Genomic DNA, 18,363 nt, shown 5'->3' with positions numbered 1-18,363 from the left:
AATCGCTCGATAACACACGTTTTAATATTTTTCAACGTTACCGTTTTTTCTGAGTTCTTTGATAATTTTGAAATTATTAATTAATTTCGAAAATATTTTTCAAATTAAGCAGGTTTCTGTATTAGGGCAGCTGTGCTGTCGATACATTGAAGCCCATGAGCTTATCGAGATTTATTTAAGATATTTAATTTATTTGTGTAGATTGATTTGGGAAAATTGTTAACTTCTTTCGAATTTAAAATTTAATCACCGAATGATAAATTCACTTCCTTCAATAATAATAATTATTGTATTATTATTATTGTATTAATATTATTATTGTTTTATTATTTTTCTTTTCGAATATTTTTAATTTAAAAATTAATGTACTGAAAATCACTGAATTCTTGCAAAGAAGTTTTTTTTTTTTTTGCTTAGGGACTTTTGGTAAATCTGCCTACAGATACCCTGGATTCCGCACTCTAAGGTTATGTGGGGTTGGTATGATAAAACAAAAAGAAGTATAAAAAAAGAAAAATAAATAATTAAATATATAAAATAGTAAATTTAATAAACTGGCGACCTACTGCCAGCCCGACCCACTAAAACCCGTAACCCTTCTTTTGGAGCCCTTTACCCTCCCTCGGAACATAAAACTGTATAAAGACAAATACAAACATAAAGCAAATTAAAAAAAATGTATAAGGACAAATAAATCACATAATGAATTAAAATTGTATAAGGACAAATAAAACACAAAATAAATTAATAAGAAACGAACAAACAAATTAAAAGCTGTTTAAATTACGCTTTTTTGGCGGCCGTCGAGATCTTTCCTCGACATAACCGAGATTATGAAGTTCTCGACTTGCCGCCAATTCTCTTCTGACTGGGTCATCAGCGATACCATGTTTTCCGGTGTAACTTGACTGTTTACACCTTCGAACATGGCCCGCCTCTCCAAGTCCCATTTCTTGCATGAAAAGAGGGTGTGCTCCGCGTTGTCCTCAGGGAACTGGCAATATACACACCTCGTCCTCGCGTAATTTAAATCGACACAGGTACGAGTTAAAACACTTGTGACCTGTTAGCGCCTGAGTCATATAATAGGAAACCTGACCGAGTTTCCTATTTATCCAGGTGTCGAGTGCCAGGATAAGGCGATAAGTCCATCGACCTTTTTCCTCACCATTCCATCTTTCTTGCCATCTTTCTATGAGCCTGTGCCTCGCTTCTTTGCGGATCAGGCCCTTGCTTTGTCTTAATTCCAGCTTGGATTCTATGAGGCTCGATTCTAGGTCTTCTATATTGGCTTCGAAGGTGGTCAGCGGGTCGTTGGGTGAGAAGTAGCAGCTATACATACGTATATTAGCCACCTCTATCCACACAAACCCGCTGCTTGTCTCCAAGAACTTGTCAACCCGCAATTCTGGGTTGCACAGCTTGATGGCGGCTCTCTTCGCCTTATCCTGATACCAAGGTGCGAGGTCGCTTCCTTGATGCTGCTCACTGCAGAACAGGATATCGACCTCATTTTCCCTAGCTGTTTGCATCAGGAGCACCTGTGCATCCTTACTTGTATGCAGGTTGACTTGAAGGAGCTTTAGGGATTTGCCCTTTTAAGTTTCTCCAATTTCTCCTTGTAAACCGGGCAGGAAATTCTTCCAGGGATATGGTTGACTTCTGTTTTTCCCAAATCTGTACACGTTATGCACTTTGGCTTGTCGCTAGTACAACTCTTGGCGAAGTGTCCCGCTTCGCCGCATCTCCGACAGTTTTTTGTTCTGTCGGGGCCCTTGCAAATTCGGGTCACGTGTCCATAGGCTAGGCACTTTTGACATCTTGTTACTTCTAAGTGCGTTCGGATGGATTTGCAAAGAAGTTTATAAAAAAAATTTGAAAAGAATTGAATTCTTTCAAAGGATTTTATATCAAAAAATTTGGAATAATTAAATTTTTTTGAAAAATTTTAGAAAAAATTTTTCAAATTCCTAATTAAATTCTTCTGAAGAATTTCTTTGAATTTTTTTAAAATAATCGTATTTCTTTTTAAATAATTAAATTCTTTTCAATATATATATATATATATATATATATATATTAGGTTTTTAGCATATTTCATAATTTTTGAGAAAATACTTTATTTATGTTCATTGTATCTAGTCACAAAAAATAATATTTTTCTTTTCAAATCTATACATTCGTTCGACCTGTAGTTTTTCTATTGGTCAGCAGTACATCAATTTACTGATTAATAATATTTTTTCTTCCAACGTGTAGTTTTTCTATTGGTTAACAGTACATCTATTCACTGATAAATAATATTTTTTCCCCAAATCTGAATTCGTTACACCTGTACATTTTCTATTGGATAACAGTACATAAAATTTGGAGATATTTAAAATAGTATTTAACATGAACAGTATATAAGTTGGAGAATCGCGGAAAATTTTTAAACGTCATTTTAAAGACTTCTGTTGCGTGGCATTAAGTTTGAAATAAAAGAGAAATAGAGAACTTCGTCTGATTATTCCTGTGTATTAAATATACGAATAAGTTTGACACCAAAGCGGTAAGAATTTACAATTTTTAAGATCAAATTAATATTTTTTCGAAATACTTTATTAGTAATATTTATATATTGTAAATTAGTATTTACTTGATTATTATCCTCTCTGTGACAAATTTTCATGTTCAATTAACAATTTTAAAGTTCAATTAACAATAATATTTTTAATATTCTTGTGTGATTTTAATGAAAATATAAACTGACAGAAGCAATTGTAAATTTTTCAAAATAATTTCCCTGCGCTTTAAAACTTCAAATGGACGACATATTTTTCTATTTAGATATTTCTTTAAATTACTATATTTAAAAAATAATTATAATTAAACTTTTACTTAGTTAAAAATTAATTTTTTGAATGTACAAAAATATTTCTTTGGAAAAAAAATATAAATTTAAAATATAATATAATATTTATATTCTAAGCAATGTACTGATAAAAGTCTGATATTATTTTTATGATTGGATAACTTTCTGAAATTTTTTATCGTTTTTTACTAAAATTTTTTTAAACACTGAAAATAAAATTTTTATTACTTTAACATTCTGTCCATAAAATCGCAATTCAGAAACGTAATTTTATAATTGCGCTAAGCAAAATTACTAAATATTATAAAAAATGAAACATAAGTGACTGAACTTAAAAACAGTGAATTACATATCTCTAAAAATAAAATATTTTCTCATAGAGTTAGAATTGAGTGATTTTACTAAACTGATAATAAAATTTTAGTAGATTTTTTAAATACATGTTTGTGACAAATTTAACGTCGATGGATTATAATTAAAGTTTTGCCGTTTTTTTTATCTAATATTATTTACTCTACAATTCTTAACTTGCAGGCCTCGGATATTATAACATTTTCAACTTTTTTTCGACTTATTTTAAAAAATTACGACTTTTTCGACTTTTCTTCCGAATATTGCAATAATTTTTAGTATAAAATGCAACTTATTTTCGAAATTTACAATTGAAAAGAGTTTTAATAAATATTGAAATTTTGTAAAATTTAATTGAAAATAATTGAAATTAAATTCCTCGGAAGAATTGAATTTTTAAAAAAAAATTTAATATATTACGAATAAATTCAATTATTTTCTAAAATCTCAATAAATCCTTCGAAACAATTCAATTATTTTTATAAATGGCAAAATTATTCGCAAGAATTCAATTATTTTTATAAATAGTAAAATTCTTTGCAGGAATTCAATTATTTTCAAAACATATATTTAATTGAATTTCTCGTAAGAATTCAAATATTTTCAAATATTTCCATAAAATTCAATTATTTCCTAAAATTTTTAATAATTTCTTCGAAACAATTCAACCAGTTTTATAAATACTAAATAAATTTTCAAAATTTACAATAAAAAAAAGTTTCAATAATTGAAATTTTGTAAAATGAAATTGAAAATAATTGATTTTTTTCAAAGTGCTTGATAAAAATTTTTTAAAATAAACTTTAAAAGAATTTTAATTGAAAATTTTGAAAATAATTCATTTCTCAAAAATTTTAAAGAAAATACTATATTCCAGTGTAAATTTAATGAAAGTTAGCTTCAAAAAATCATATTAAAATATATTTGAAAAAAATAATTATTTGCATTCTAATTTTTTAAAATTCAATTATTTTCAATATTTTCAAATACAAATTTCCAAAAATTCAAATACATACAAAAAATAATAACATTAAAATTTTTTACAATTATTTTTAACATTTTAACAACATATGACTTTTTTTGATTTATTAAAATTTTGGAGAAATCGCGTCTATATTAATAATTAAAATTCTTTAAAAATTCAATTATTTTTTTAATAGAATTAACCAAATTTTAATTGTTTGGAAATTTTTCAATTCTATGTAATTGAAAAACTATTATCTTTTATAAATTATTTTAAAAATATTGTTGAAAAATTAATTTTAAGAATTTCTTTATTATTATTTTTTGAAAATTAATTAATAACTTGAAAAACATGGGACAGTTCGATACCTCCATGTATTACAATCCTATCTTACGGTGAAGGTTAATACAGTCCTATCTTGCGGTAACGTTTTATACAGTTCTATCTTGAAGTGACGGTTTATACCATTCTATCTCAAAATTTTCAATTTTTCAGTTTTTTGCTAAAATTATAGAAGAAAATATTCTGTATTAGATGGTAACACCTAAAATAGTTATATTAATTAGGATATTTATAAAAAACAGTAATTAGAAATAATAACAAGTTTTATCTTCCAAGTAAAAGTGTTCTATCTTTCTTTTGTTTTTGTATCTGTCAAAAAAAATATACACATGTGATTCGTATAATCGTGTTAGAAAAGCAAAAAAGAACAAAAGGTAGAAAATGGATATCCCTTTGGATTTAAGTATGCCACCAGGAAAAAATTCTTTACTGAATAATAATAAAAATATATAAATTTATAAAGTGATTATTTTATCTGTTAATTTTGCTTTATTTTAACTTTTCTTACACCAGGAGAGACTTGTTCTGACGTAGAAATTGAGATCATTCGAATTCAGACTCGGATTGACTATTTTGACTAATATTACAGATACTTTTATTATTATAATTATATTGTAATTTATAATCTTGTTATCGTTTGTGAAATATATAATAAAATACTAGTATAATATAATCCTTGAAACATACTTATAAATTCTATATTGGAGTGACGTTTTCAACGTTTATTACAGTAAAATAATGTAGATTTTTAAATTATTTTATTATTATTCTATTTGTATTCTCACTTGTGTAAAAATTTTCTACAATCAAAACCTCGTTTACTTACTTATTTAAATATTTGTATCTATACTTAAAACTCATAAAAATGATACGTTTATTTTAACTAATAATAATTGATAATTAAAATTAAACAAGAAAACTAACAACATTATTTTTATCATTCCACTATCCCGTGAAATATTAACCTGTCATAAAATTAGGTTAATTAACCTTTGTAGAAGTATTAAGAATGCATTTTCTTGGCTTGATTTTATATAATTGTGTTTTATTTATGTATATTATGATAGAAAAATCTTTAAAGAATTACATAAAAATTATCTTATGAATATCAAACTGTCATTAATATTTTTAATATGGAATTTACTTTTAATTTGGCTCTTACGCAAAATTGGAAAATTTGAGATAGAATGGTATAAAGCGTTACTTCAAGATAGAACTGTATAGAACGTTACCGCAAGATAGGACTGTATTAACCTTCACCATAAGATAGGATTGTAATACATGGAGGTATCGAGTTAGAATCATTATAAAGAATTGAAGTTTTGTATTTATTTGACAAAAATTAAGATCCTGAAAACATTCTAAGTTGTATTTAAATAATTGAATTCTCTAAGAACTTTTGGAAAATTATTAAAAATAATTGATTTCGAGAAGAAGTTTGATTAAAAATTGTAGAAAATAATTGAGTTTTAAGAGAATTAAAATTGTAATTTTTAGAAGTTATTAAATTTCAGAAGGTTTTAAATAGAAATTTTTTAAATTTTATTCCCGTATAAAAACAAACAAGAAGTATTTAAATATTTGTGACGCGCTCCCAATAAAGGTACCTAAGAAGCAAACGAATTCTAGGTTAGGTTCGTATTACATTTATCTTGATTAAAAGTTTATTTTTAATTATTTGAATTTGAAACAAATTTTCATTGGATATTTTGGATATAATGAAGACTTGAAGATCAATAATTTTTAATTAATAATTGATTTTCTTTCTGTATTTTCACTCAAAAAATTAAAAACCTAACCTTAAATTTTTTGCTTCTTAGGTACCTTTCTCCGGAGCGCGACACATTTATTTAACGAAATTATTCAAGTTTTAAATAATTAAATTTATAAATCAGTGAAAGATCAGAAGAATAAAAAAAAAAATTTTTGTAACGACACTGAATGAAATGAACGACTTTTTCGACTTTTTTTTGCACCTTAAAGCCGATCCGAGGCCTGAACTTGCAATTTGTAATTTCGTTCTTCTTAGGATGGCTAAGATTTTAAGTTAGACTAATGCCTTAGAGATTGCCAAGTTTCATTGCAATCACTTTAGTTAATAATATACATATTATTTTCAGCCATTTAAATATCAATTGAAAAAAGTTACAAGACATTGTTTATCAATCATGATAAGACTGGCAATAATCTGCTTTCTAATTTCCATGATAGAAAGCGAAAGGTGTACCTTTAGTATTGCTCAGTTAAATAAATTGAGACAACTTTTCAATGATTCGGATCGTCGTATGGAAGAAGCAACTCGAGGTCAAAGTGAAAATGCGGCAATTGTCATAGGCAATGGAAGAGGGGGCAAAAGTACACTAATTAATTACTTAATGGGAAATGAATTGGTAGCTTATAGATCTCACACATTTGACCCCATTAAAATAAGAAAAGCTAATGAAAATAGTCCAGGACCAGAAATTGGTGCTGGATCACTGTCAACGACTACAATTCCCTTAAAATGGAAGTCAACAAGGACAGAATTAAAGAATTTGGACATCTGGGATACCGCTGGATTTTCGGATAATAGAGGTGTAGAGCAAGATTTAAACAATTCCTTTCATCTGTATCATTTGGCAAAAAAAGTCGAATCTGTAAAATTTATTTTAGTTATCGACTTTGATGACATTAGAACTACAAGTGTTCAACAGATTTTACAGCTTTTAAAAGCTTTAGAAGAATATTTTATTGACAACTTTAAAGACATTTTTCGAAGTATATCAGTAATTATCGCAAAAGCACCTAAATATATTAATGATGATATTCCAGCCAATTGTGAATACCTAAATTATAAATTAACTAATAGTTTATTATCACAACCCGAAATGGATATATCCGAAGATTCAAAAAATTTTTTACGGCATGTGATAGCTAATAACCAACGCGTAGCCTTCTTCAGGAAAGCGAAAAAATTAGGGCCTCTTACTTCTGATATCGATGATAATATTATTCCAGCTATTAATAACTGCACGAGCATAAGCAAGTCATCTAACCAGAATATAGGTTTTACAATGTCAAGTAACTCAAAAAATTGCCTACAATATGCCAATCAAGACTTGCTGAACATGAATGAATTTGAAATATTAGAGAAACAAGTGGAGAACTGGTTCACTAAAAACTATAATGCTTGGAATGAACTCAAAGATAAAAATATATTAAATGCAAATAAAGAAAATTTAAGAAATATCTACGCTCGTATTGATATTTCTTCATTGTATAATTCTGATGTAAAGGATATGATCCAAATTCTGAAAATAAATTATGATACTATTAAAATCGAAATTACGGAAGAATTAATGAATAAAATTGACCTAAGTGAATTTATTGATAGTTTAATTACGACTGGAAAAATGGTAAGAATCCATATTACATTAGATGGTACTATTAGAGCACTGTATCACAGAATATTACAATTAATTTTTTTATGTGAACTGAAGATTAACGAAATAGATAAAGCAGGATATGACGAAAAAATAAGACTAGATAATAAGAAGCATGAAGAAGAATCTAGATATTTGCAGCATGCAATACGCCAGCTGGAGAAAATCCCAGAAGAACAAAGCTATTGGGACCAATTTTTACAATTTCTACTATCTCATCCTGTAAGCGAACATTCTACAATTATGCACTGAGAAAAATAAAAGGTTAAATATAACCAAGTTTTAGTTAAAAACAACCGAGCGATGCTGCTAATATAGCACTTGCAATGTGAATTGTTTGCAGTAACCGATCGAATACGATTAAAAATTTCGGTAGAAACTAGTTAAGACTACTCGGTTACGGTAGCTTCTTTCTCTGTTACTGTAACTAACAGTTTATGATTAATGATCGGTAAACGTTAGTTAACTTACTCGGTTACTGTAGCCACCTAAAAAGGCTACAGTAATAATATAAACTTGAATATTGTAGTCAATTAGCTCTGTTATAATAAAGAAACCGATTAATTAATTTTAAACCACCCAACTCGATTAAAATATTTTTTGATCAATAAAATATTCCCTTGATAAAAATTATTTTCTTTTATTGAAAAGAAATCTATTTGATTAAAAAATTATGTTCTAATTTAAAGATAACCAAAATTTTCTGTAAATTAAAATTCTTTTTTATAATCAAACAAATCTCTTTCAAATAGAATAAAATACTTTTAACCTCTTTAACGTGCATCGTGTAATATGTCATCGGGGATGTAAGGTTTAATGCGTTTAATATTCTCCATTTCATTTTTATTTTTATGTATCTATTGTAGATGAATTCTATATTTGATGGCTGCTGTAACATAATCAATAAAAATTTGTATAGCGTCGGTAGAAACCAGAATTGTAACAACACGACTCTCCGGAAAAGACGAAACGAAGTGACTGACTGACTGTGACTGACGATATGTCGCCTAGATATGTTTACTCGGTTAAAATCTCACAACTGAACGTAATTACATGAAACTCGGTTAATATTAATCGCATAGTAATTGTTTATATTCAAAAAACAGATAGGTAACAACAACCACGAAAGTTTGTTTCCATTATGCACATTTCAGATTGGTTAAGACAATCCTTTGGAGGATTATTTTTAACAGATGTGTTTTAACCATCTCAGCTCGGTTGTGATAATCAGTATATTAATTCTTATCAGAATTTTATTACAATTTTTTAAAAATAATTTAATTCGTTTAAGGAATTTTAATAAACTATTGAAAATAATTTAATTCTTTCGAAGTATAGATACAATTAAAGGCTTAGACAATAATAATTGAATTCTTTCAAAAGCATTTTTTAATTTATTGAATATAATCGATTTTGTTAATAACTGTAGTTTTTCTATTAAAATTTTATTAAAATTATTGATGGAAATTTAAACTCTTTTAAATAATTTTATTAAAGTTTTTCTAAATACTTAAATTCGTGTGAAGAATTTCTTTAAGTTTTTTTTAAATAATGTATTTTTTTGAATAATTTTAATTAAAATTTTTGAAAATAAATAACTAAACAAAGAATTAAAAAAAATTTTTTTTAAATAATCGTGTCTGTTAATAATGATAATTAAATATTTGTTTTTCGATTTTTGAAGTTTATAATTCAATTCAAAAAAATTGAATTTTTGAAATTTTGATTATGAAATTATTCAAAAATTTATATTCCACAAGTAAAAAATTTTGTAATTTGCATAATAATAATAATAATAAATTAAACATCACGTCTCGCGTATTTAATAATAATAGTAATAATAATTACAGTAATGCTAATATAAAAAAAAAATTTTGAAATTCAATTATTTTCAATATTTATTATTTTAATAAAAAATTTCTCAAAAGAATTCAATTAATTTAAAAAAAATTTTTATAAAATTCTTTACAAAAATTAAATTATTATCATAAATCATAAAATTTTTTACAGGAATTCAATTATTGAAAAAGATTTTTATAAAATTCTTCGCAAGAGTTCAATTAATTAAAAAAAAATTTAATAAACTACTTCATAAAAATTCAATTTTTTTAAAAAATAATAAAATTCTTCTCGGGAATACAATTATTTAAAAAAATTAAAAGAAAATTCGTTGCAAGAATTCAATTATTTTTATAAATAATCAAATTTTATTCTTTTCAAAAATTCAATTATTTTTATAAATAGTAAAATTTTATTCTTCACAAAAATTCAATTATTTTTAAAAATTGTAATAAAATTCGTTGCAAGATTTCAATTATTTTCAATACAATTTCAAATAAATCCCTCAAAAAATGGAATTATTCTTAAAAATTTTATTAAAATTCTTCTAAAGAATTCAATTATTTAAAAAAATTTTGATATAATTCGTTTATTAGAATTTCATGATTATTTTCAATGTTTTTAATAAAATTCTTCCTAACAATTCAATTACTTTCAAAAAATTTTAATCAAATTCTTTGCAGAAATTTAATTAATTTCAAAATTTTTTCGAAAATCAATTATTTTCAATATCTGCTATTTCAGTAAAATTTCACAAAAGAATTCAATTATTAAAAAAAAATTTTAATAAAATTCGTCGTAAGAATTCAATTATTTTTAGAAGTTATAAAATTCTTTGGAAAAATTAAATTACTTTCAATACAATTTAAATAAATTTTCTTGATGGAATTCAATTATTTAGTTAATTTTAAACATTCTGAAAAACTCTTTAGAAGAATTAAATTATTTTCAATAGAATTTTAATTAAATTCCTCGTACAAAGTTAAATTTTCTTCGAAACAATTGAATTTAATTAATTTAATTTGAATTCAATTATTTTAAAGACTAATTTAAATAAATTCTAAAAAATGCAATTATTCTTGAAATTTTTTTAAAATTCTTCGAAAGAATTGAATTTTATTTTAAAAAATTTTTGATAAAGTTCGTTATAAGAATTGAATTTTAAGAAATATTCAATTTTTCAAGAATCTAATTATTTAAAAAAAAAATAATATACTGTTTCGCGAGAATTCAAATATTTCAAAAAATGTTAATAAAATTCGTTGAAAGAATTTAATTATTATTTAAAATAATAAAATTCATCGCAGGATTTCAAGCATTCTTAATAACATTTTTGAAAAAGTTCTTTATAAGAATTCAGTTTTAAGAAATATCGAATTATTCAATAAATTATATATTTTTGTATTTAAATAATTGAATTCTTGTAGAAGTTTCTAATTAGAAGAATTGATTAAAAATTGAATTTAAGTTAAAATTTTAGAGAATAATTGAATATTTGAAGCGTTATGGTGGAAATTATTTTTAGAAATAATTAACTTTTAAAAATTTTTTAAATTAAAATCTTTGAAAATTTTAATTCTTGTAAAATAATATGTTTAAAATTTTATTTTAAAATAAAATTATTAAAGTTTTGAATATTTTTATTTAAAAAATTTCACACCAATAAAAAATTTTTTTTTTGAAGAATTACAGTTGTAATTTTTAGGGATAGTTAAATTTCAAGAATGCTTTACATTGAAATCATTTTAAATATTTTAATTACTTTGGAAAAATAAATAGGTATTTAAATTTTTATTAAAAAAAAATTCTATTTTTAAATATGTGAAAAAAAATTTTTTAATTTAGAAATTATGAAAAAGTTGAGACATCAAATTTAATTTTTCAAATTCTACATTTTTAGTACTTTTTTCAGTCTTAAAGCTACTTTTTGATACAATTTTTAAAATTAATTATCATGTACTAAGCCTGAATTATTCACAGTAAATTTATACATACTGTAATATTATTAATTAATTGATTAATTAATTTAAAAAATAGAATTATATTAATTTTTCCAAAAATCTACTTCGGAAAAAGTAAAATAATTGACTCTTCCGGAAATAGGAAAAATTGCCACAGCATAGAATGCAGAAATTCCTGACAGTACTTAGGTTTTACAATTAAAGTAGTAAAAGTTACTATTATTTTCACCATTTTTTTCGACTATATACAAAGAATTGAAATACACAACAAGTGATTTATAATTGTTACAATTTCCGGTGATTCTTTTTCGATTTTTTCTCTTTTTTCTTTGGGTTTTTTTCAAAAGGGGAAATTATTTTATCCCGAAGGGTTTGGATCAGATAAAAAAAAGCAGGCGTTTCTTAAATCTTAAATACCGTTTATTTCTTGAGTACACAACTTCCTGAGCGAGACTATACAGTCGCTGTTATCATAAGCGGGAAACTTCATCCTCCCGGCTTAAGAGAGGCAACTCCTCGTAATTCAGATCGACTGACAGTCTATCGGAAACTGCGATACGATTTACAATATTTTTATACTCGCGAGTGTTTCATATTTTGCCCTCGAAACAGATATTGCCTTTTTTTTCCTCTTCTTTATATTTGTATAAAAAATACAATCACTTGATTTATATTTTTCTCTACATATATTGAAAATTATTGATAACTATTCGATATATTGAAGCTGTGTTCATATTAAGTGTATAGTCTGCTTGGCGCCGGATGTGATAAAAAGCATTCGTCATATATATCTGCAGTTTACACACATTACAGTTTCTTTCGTGCAGTGAGAAAAAGTGTTTTACAAATTTATTTATTTCTTATTCGATTTATTGTGTTTGGTGCTTGAAAATATCGAATATTCTTTGTTTTATTTTTATTTTCTTCTGTTTATTTTATTTACTTTTCTTTAGTTATTATTTAAACAGTTGAAGTGTTTTATTAATTTTATTCTGTATTTTTATTTTTTATTCTTATTAACTTATTTTCTATTTTTAATTAAAAATATTTTTTATAATATTAATTTGAATTTATCACTCAGTGGCATTAAATCAAAAATATTTTTAATGTTTTAGGAATTAAAAATACTTTTACTCTCTTAGCAATTATTTTTTAATAGGGTTGCCACAGGTCAGGGAAAAGTCAGGGATTTTTATTAAAAGTATTGTAAAAAATTTAATTTCTAGAACTCATAAGAAAACTGACATTTTTGTGTCTTTTTTCTTTTTTGTTTCACTCATAAACTATTAAAATACCACGAATTCTAATATAAAACCTTCAAAATTTTTTTCTAATTCTGACTAGAATGAATTTTTTAATATTATTTAATTATTTCAAAAGTTTTAATGCAATTATCTTGATAAATAACAAAATTCTTTACAAAAATTCAATTATTTTTAGGAATTTAAAAAAAATTCTTAACAAAATTCGATTATTTTAATAAATAACAATATTGATCACAAGAATTCAATTATTTTCAAAAGTAATAAAATTCTTCAAAGAAATTCAATTATTTTTAAAAATTTGAACGAATATATCTCGTCAAGAATTCAATTATCTTTATAAATAGCAAAATTTTTTACCAAAAATTCAATTATTTTCAAAAAATTTAAATAAAATTCTTTGCAAAATTTCAATTATTTTCAAAAGTTGTTCGTAATTCAATGATTTTTATTATTTACTATTTTTATAAAATTTATCAAATAATTTAATTATTAAAAAAAATTTTTTGATACAATTCTACGTAAACATTTAATTATTTTTATAAATAATAAAATTTCATTTAGGAATTTAATTATTTTCACGACAGAATTTTAAATATTTTTAATACAATTTTAAATAAATTTAAGATTTAAATAAATTTCAATTTAAGAAACATTCCATTATTCAACAAAATAATAAATATCGTGGCAATAATTCAATAATTTTCATAAATAACTTTTCATTCGTCATAGGAAATTAATTATTTTCAAAAAATTTTTCAGTAATTTTGTAAAATAATTTAATTATCTTGATAAACAACAATGTTTTCCACATAAAATCAATTATTTTAAGAAATTTTAATAAAATGCTTTTCAAAAATTCAATTATTTCGATAAATATCAAAATTCGTCGTAAGAATTCAATTCTTTTGAAAACTATCAAAATTCTTTACAAAAATTCAATTATTTTTAGAAATTTAAAAAAAATTCTTTACAAAATTCAATTATTTCTATAAATAACAACTTTTATCACAAGAATTCAATTATTTTCAAAAGTAATAAAATTCTTCGAAGAAATTCAATTATTTTTAAAAATTTAAACGAATATCTCGTCAAGAATTCAATTATCTTTATAAATAGCAAAATTTTTCGACAAAAATTCAATTATTTTCAAAAATTTAAGTGAAATTCTTTGCAAAATTTCAATGATTTTCAAAATTTTTTCGCTATTCAATGATTTTCATTATTTACTATTTTCATAAAATTTATCAAAGAATTTAATTATTAAAAAAAATTTTTGATACATTTCTAAGTAAACATTCAATTATTTTCATAAATGACAAAATTTTATTTATGAATTCAATTATTTTCATCGCAGAATTTCCAATATTTTTAATAGAATTTAGAATAAATTTAAGATTTAAATAAATTCCAATTTAAGAAACACTCCATTATTAAATAAAATAATAAAATTCGTTGCAATAATTCAATAATTTTCATAAATGACTTTTCATTCGTCACAGGAAATCAATTATTTTCAAAAGATTTTTAAGTGATTATGTAAAAGAATTCAATTATCTTGATAAACAACAAAGTTTTCCACATAAAATCAATTATTTTAAGGAATTTTAATAAAATTCTTTTCAAAAATTCAATTATTTCGATAAGTATCAAAATTCGTCATAAGAATTCAATTCTTTTGACAACTATAATAAAATACTTTCCAAAAATTAAATTATTTTCAAATTTTCTTTTTTTTATAAATAGATAGCGAAAATCTTCTCAAGAATTAAATTATTGTCAGAAATTTTAATAATATTCTTGTCAAAATTACAATTATTTAAACAATTATTTTCATAAATTATTATTTAAATTCTTCTCAGGAATTCAATTATTTTAAATATTTTTAATAAAATCCGTCAAAAAGTTTTCAATTATTTAAAAAAAATTGTTATAAAATTCTTTAAGGGCATTTGAACCATAATGACGTCACAATTTGTGCTAAGCATGTGTTCAAAAACTGTGACGTCATAATGGTTCAAATGCCCTTAATATGATAAATTTCAGTAAAATTTTAATTAAATTCCTTAAAAGAAATTAATTATTTTCAAAAGTTGTTAATAAAATTTTTTGTAAAAATTAAATTCTAAGAAACATTTAATTATCAAAATTATTTATTTTTGTATTTAAATAATTGAATTCTCGTAGAATTTTCTAATAAAAATTGATTTAAAAATGAATAATTTCAGTTAAAAATTTAGATAATAATTAAATATAAAATGTTTTTGGGGGGAATATTTAGAAATAATTGAATTTTGAAAAGGTTTTCCTATTCAAATCTTTGAAAATAATAATTTTCCGTACTTTTAACTAATAATTCTGCGTAGAATTAATTTTATTATTAATTCACTGGGTTATCTTTAATTATTATCAAAACATGAAGAAATCGACTTCTTCATGTTTTATAATAATATTCTTATAAGTTGTTGAATTTAAAAAAAAGTTTGAATAATATTCTTATAAGTTGTTGAATTTCAAAAAAAAGTTTGAATTTGAATGTTTTGAAGAATTTTAATTGCTACGGAAAAATAATAATGATTAAATATTTATTCAAAAAAAGAAGTTGATGTTTTCGAATAATTTTACAATTTTAGAAATTTGTAAATAAATGTATTAGAACATTTTTCTCAGCATCTAATCATTTTTGGAGTGAATCAGTATATTCTTTTCTGGTCATGGAAAAAGTCAAAATCAGTCAGGAAAAAATCTGGAAATCAGGGAAAAGTCAGGGAAAAACGAAATTAAATTTTTGTGGCAACCCTGTTTAAATTTGCCTTTATTCTATAAAGTTTTCTACAATATTTATTATTTTTTTCTATTAAAAAATTAGTAAACAATAGAGATGGTAATGAGAATAAAAAAAAGTTTTTCAATTGGAGCAGAAAGTTATAAAAATACACGTCAAGTTATTATCAATTTATTATAATGAGTTGAACACGCCTGGTGTTGATATAGCGATTAAATAAATGATAAAATTTTGTGTGCGGTGTCTGTCTAAGCCTTTAGAATTTGTCAGTAATTTTAAAGCACCGAAACCTTGAGTAGTTTTTTCAATATCTGTTCTTCGATCTGTTTTGCATCTTTTCATATCCAAAATTCAGTGAAAATTTCTATATAAAGTTATGAATAAAACAAATTATAATTATATAAAAATAAATATATAATTATTATAATTAATATACAATTAAATAATTATATAGTATAATTATAATAATATACTTACAATTTGTTTACTTTGTTGATGCTTTTCGACTTTGAACGTACGTGTAAAATAATTATAATTGTACAATATAATTATACTAATTATATTGTAAGTGTGTAATTGTGTAAATTAATAATAATTAATAAATAATTAATAATTATTATTATAAATTTAATAATTATAATTATTTATTTATTTGTTAATTTTTATTTAAAGAAGCAAATAAATGTAAATAATTGCTGAGTGATTAATGAAAGGATGCAAATAATAAGCGACGATTGAAATTGTGTTGAGTTCTCGAGTGACATTGGTTTGTTTTTTTACCCACAAAGGAAAATATTACCTTGTCAAGCAATTAGCTTCTACTCACGTCGTGTAATAATTAATATATCTTTATAAAACTCAAGGATTCAAAATGAACCATCGAAGAATATGGAATTCGATTGTTAAACGTAAAAAGAAAAAGAATTTGGATTTAAGTGAAATATCCCGTGATTCGAGTAAAAATATTTGTAAGTTGATTACGCACTCGATAAGAAACATTTAAACATTTTTCATCAATTTTAACATTTTTCTGCATTATTATTATTTTTATTCCTTTTAATATTTTTATAATTATTTCTATTTTTTTCTATTATTTTTATAATTATTTTTATTTTTTTCTATTATTTTTCTATTTTTTAAATTATTTTTCTATTTTTTTCATTATTTTTTTCTATTATTTTTATTATAAAATTGTTAATAAAAAATAAAAATAAAAACTCAGTGTTCACTATCAAAAATGTAATTATACAAAAAATAGGTAAAATAAAATTTCTATAGTTATCAGTTGTTAAACTAAAAATAATTTGAAATTCAATGAGATATCTCTTGTAAAAGTAAATAAAAGAAAAAATGAATTGTAAATAATGCTAATTAATTGTAAATTTAAAATTCGACAAAAATAATTTTAAATGCAATTAAATTTGTTGATAGTTGCACTTGTTAATTCGAGATAAATATATAATGTGAAACATAAATACTTTCTCGCTTTGTGAATAGTTTAATATTATTTTCATATTAATAGATTTAATTTTTCTATTTAAGTTATTGCCTCTTTTCACGCAAATGCACACTTTCCATTTTTCCTCTTTTTTTTGCCCCACTCTCTCAAAGAGTATATTATAAATTGGCTCGTAAAAAATTTATAGCAGTGAATCATAACGAACTGATAATATTTTTATTTATAGAAAATTTACATGTTTCGGTATAATAAAAATCGCAAGTAAACTAATTTTAATAATTAAAAATTATTTTTATAACTAATATCTATAAAATACCGGGGAGAAATTTTTTGTATATCTTTATTCGAAAACTTAAATTATTATTTTATTCCTTCACGTTTATTTGATAATATTTATCATAATAATAAACTTATAATAATAATAATAATAATAATAATAATAATAATAATGAAATTAAAAAATAAAATGTTCTTTATTTTTGTATTTTATTATTATCTTCGTGTATACATGAAGAAATGCATATAATATTAAGAATGCAGGGACATATATTCACTTAATGAATTTTTTAATGATGTGCTTAATCTTGGAAACATTTTTTAGTTAATTAAAAATCATTTTGAATTGATTAAAAGTAATATTTTAATTTAAAAATAATATTTTTCCAGTGCGTTCTTTTAATTAAAATACAATTTTTATAATGAATATTATATGCAGATTGCACTGAATATGAAAGTAACAAATAAATTGAAAGTGAAAATGTTAATGCGATTGTTTCTACTGATAAAGTTGTTTAAAAAATGTAGTTTTATTATTAAAATTTAAATTCAAATGTAGAATTTTTGTGTGAAATTAAAAAAAATGTTCAAAATTGTGTCTAAATCGATTTTCATTTTTCATTTCGGATTAAAAGTCTCATTATCATTTTGAGAAATTAATCAATGTAACTCATCGTGTTTCTTGTATATTTATACGAGCAAACCGGAAAATTTAAGAGGATGCTTTTACTGAAGCAGTAAAATGCGACTAGTTCATTAATTTTCATTAATGAAATGCCGATAATAAATTGTTGCTATTAGTAAAAAAAAAAAAAAAAAAAAAAAAAAAAATTTATTAAGAAGGCGAA

The 18,363-nt window shown here is 23.1% G+C and overlaps 2 protein-coding genes across 5 annotated transcripts in view; both read left to right on the top strand.

Moving 5' to 3' along the window:
• LOC122498878 overlaps positions 1-18,363 on the top strand; it is a 110,967-nt gene that overhangs the window by 75,942 nt on the left and 16,662 nt on the right. The gene's annotated exons all lie outside the window — the stretch shown is intronic.
• Positions 2,394-9,363, top strand: LOC122498877. 2 transcript variants are annotated; one of them, XM_043606868.1, is made up of 3 exons: positions 2,394-2,551; positions 6,632-7,906; positions 7,991-9,363. In XM_043606868.1, the coding sequence occupies exons 2-3, from the start codon at positions 6,680-6,682 to the stop codon at positions 8,183-8,185; spliced, it is 1,422 nt and encodes a 473-aa protein (XP_043462803.1). In that variant the 5' UTR covers positions 2,394-2,551; positions 6,632-6,679; the 3' UTR covers positions 8,186-9,363. The 2 variants fall into 2 exon arrangements, with proteins under 2 accessions (XP_043462803.1, XP_043462802.1); XM_043606867.1 differs by having other exon boundaries at positions 6,632-9,362.

Source organism: Leptopilina heterotoma, unplaced genomic scaffold (genome assembly GCF_015476425.1).
Source record: "Leptopilina heterotoma isolate Lh14 unplaced genomic scaffold, ASM1547642v1 Lhet_160, whole genome shotgun sequence".
Taxonomy (NCBI): Eukaryota; Metazoa; Arthropoda; class Insecta; order Hymenoptera; family Figitidae; genus Leptopilina; species Leptopilina heterotoma.
The sequence above is the reverse complement of the archived record's forward strand: the minus strand, read 5'-3'. Positions and strand labels throughout refer to the sequence as shown.

Bases quoted from the DNA above. Each gene is read 5' to 3' on its own strand.
- LOC122498877 (XM_043606867.1), top strand. From the start codon at position 6,680: ATGATAAGACTGGCAATAATCTGCTTTCTAATTTCCATGATAGAAAGC.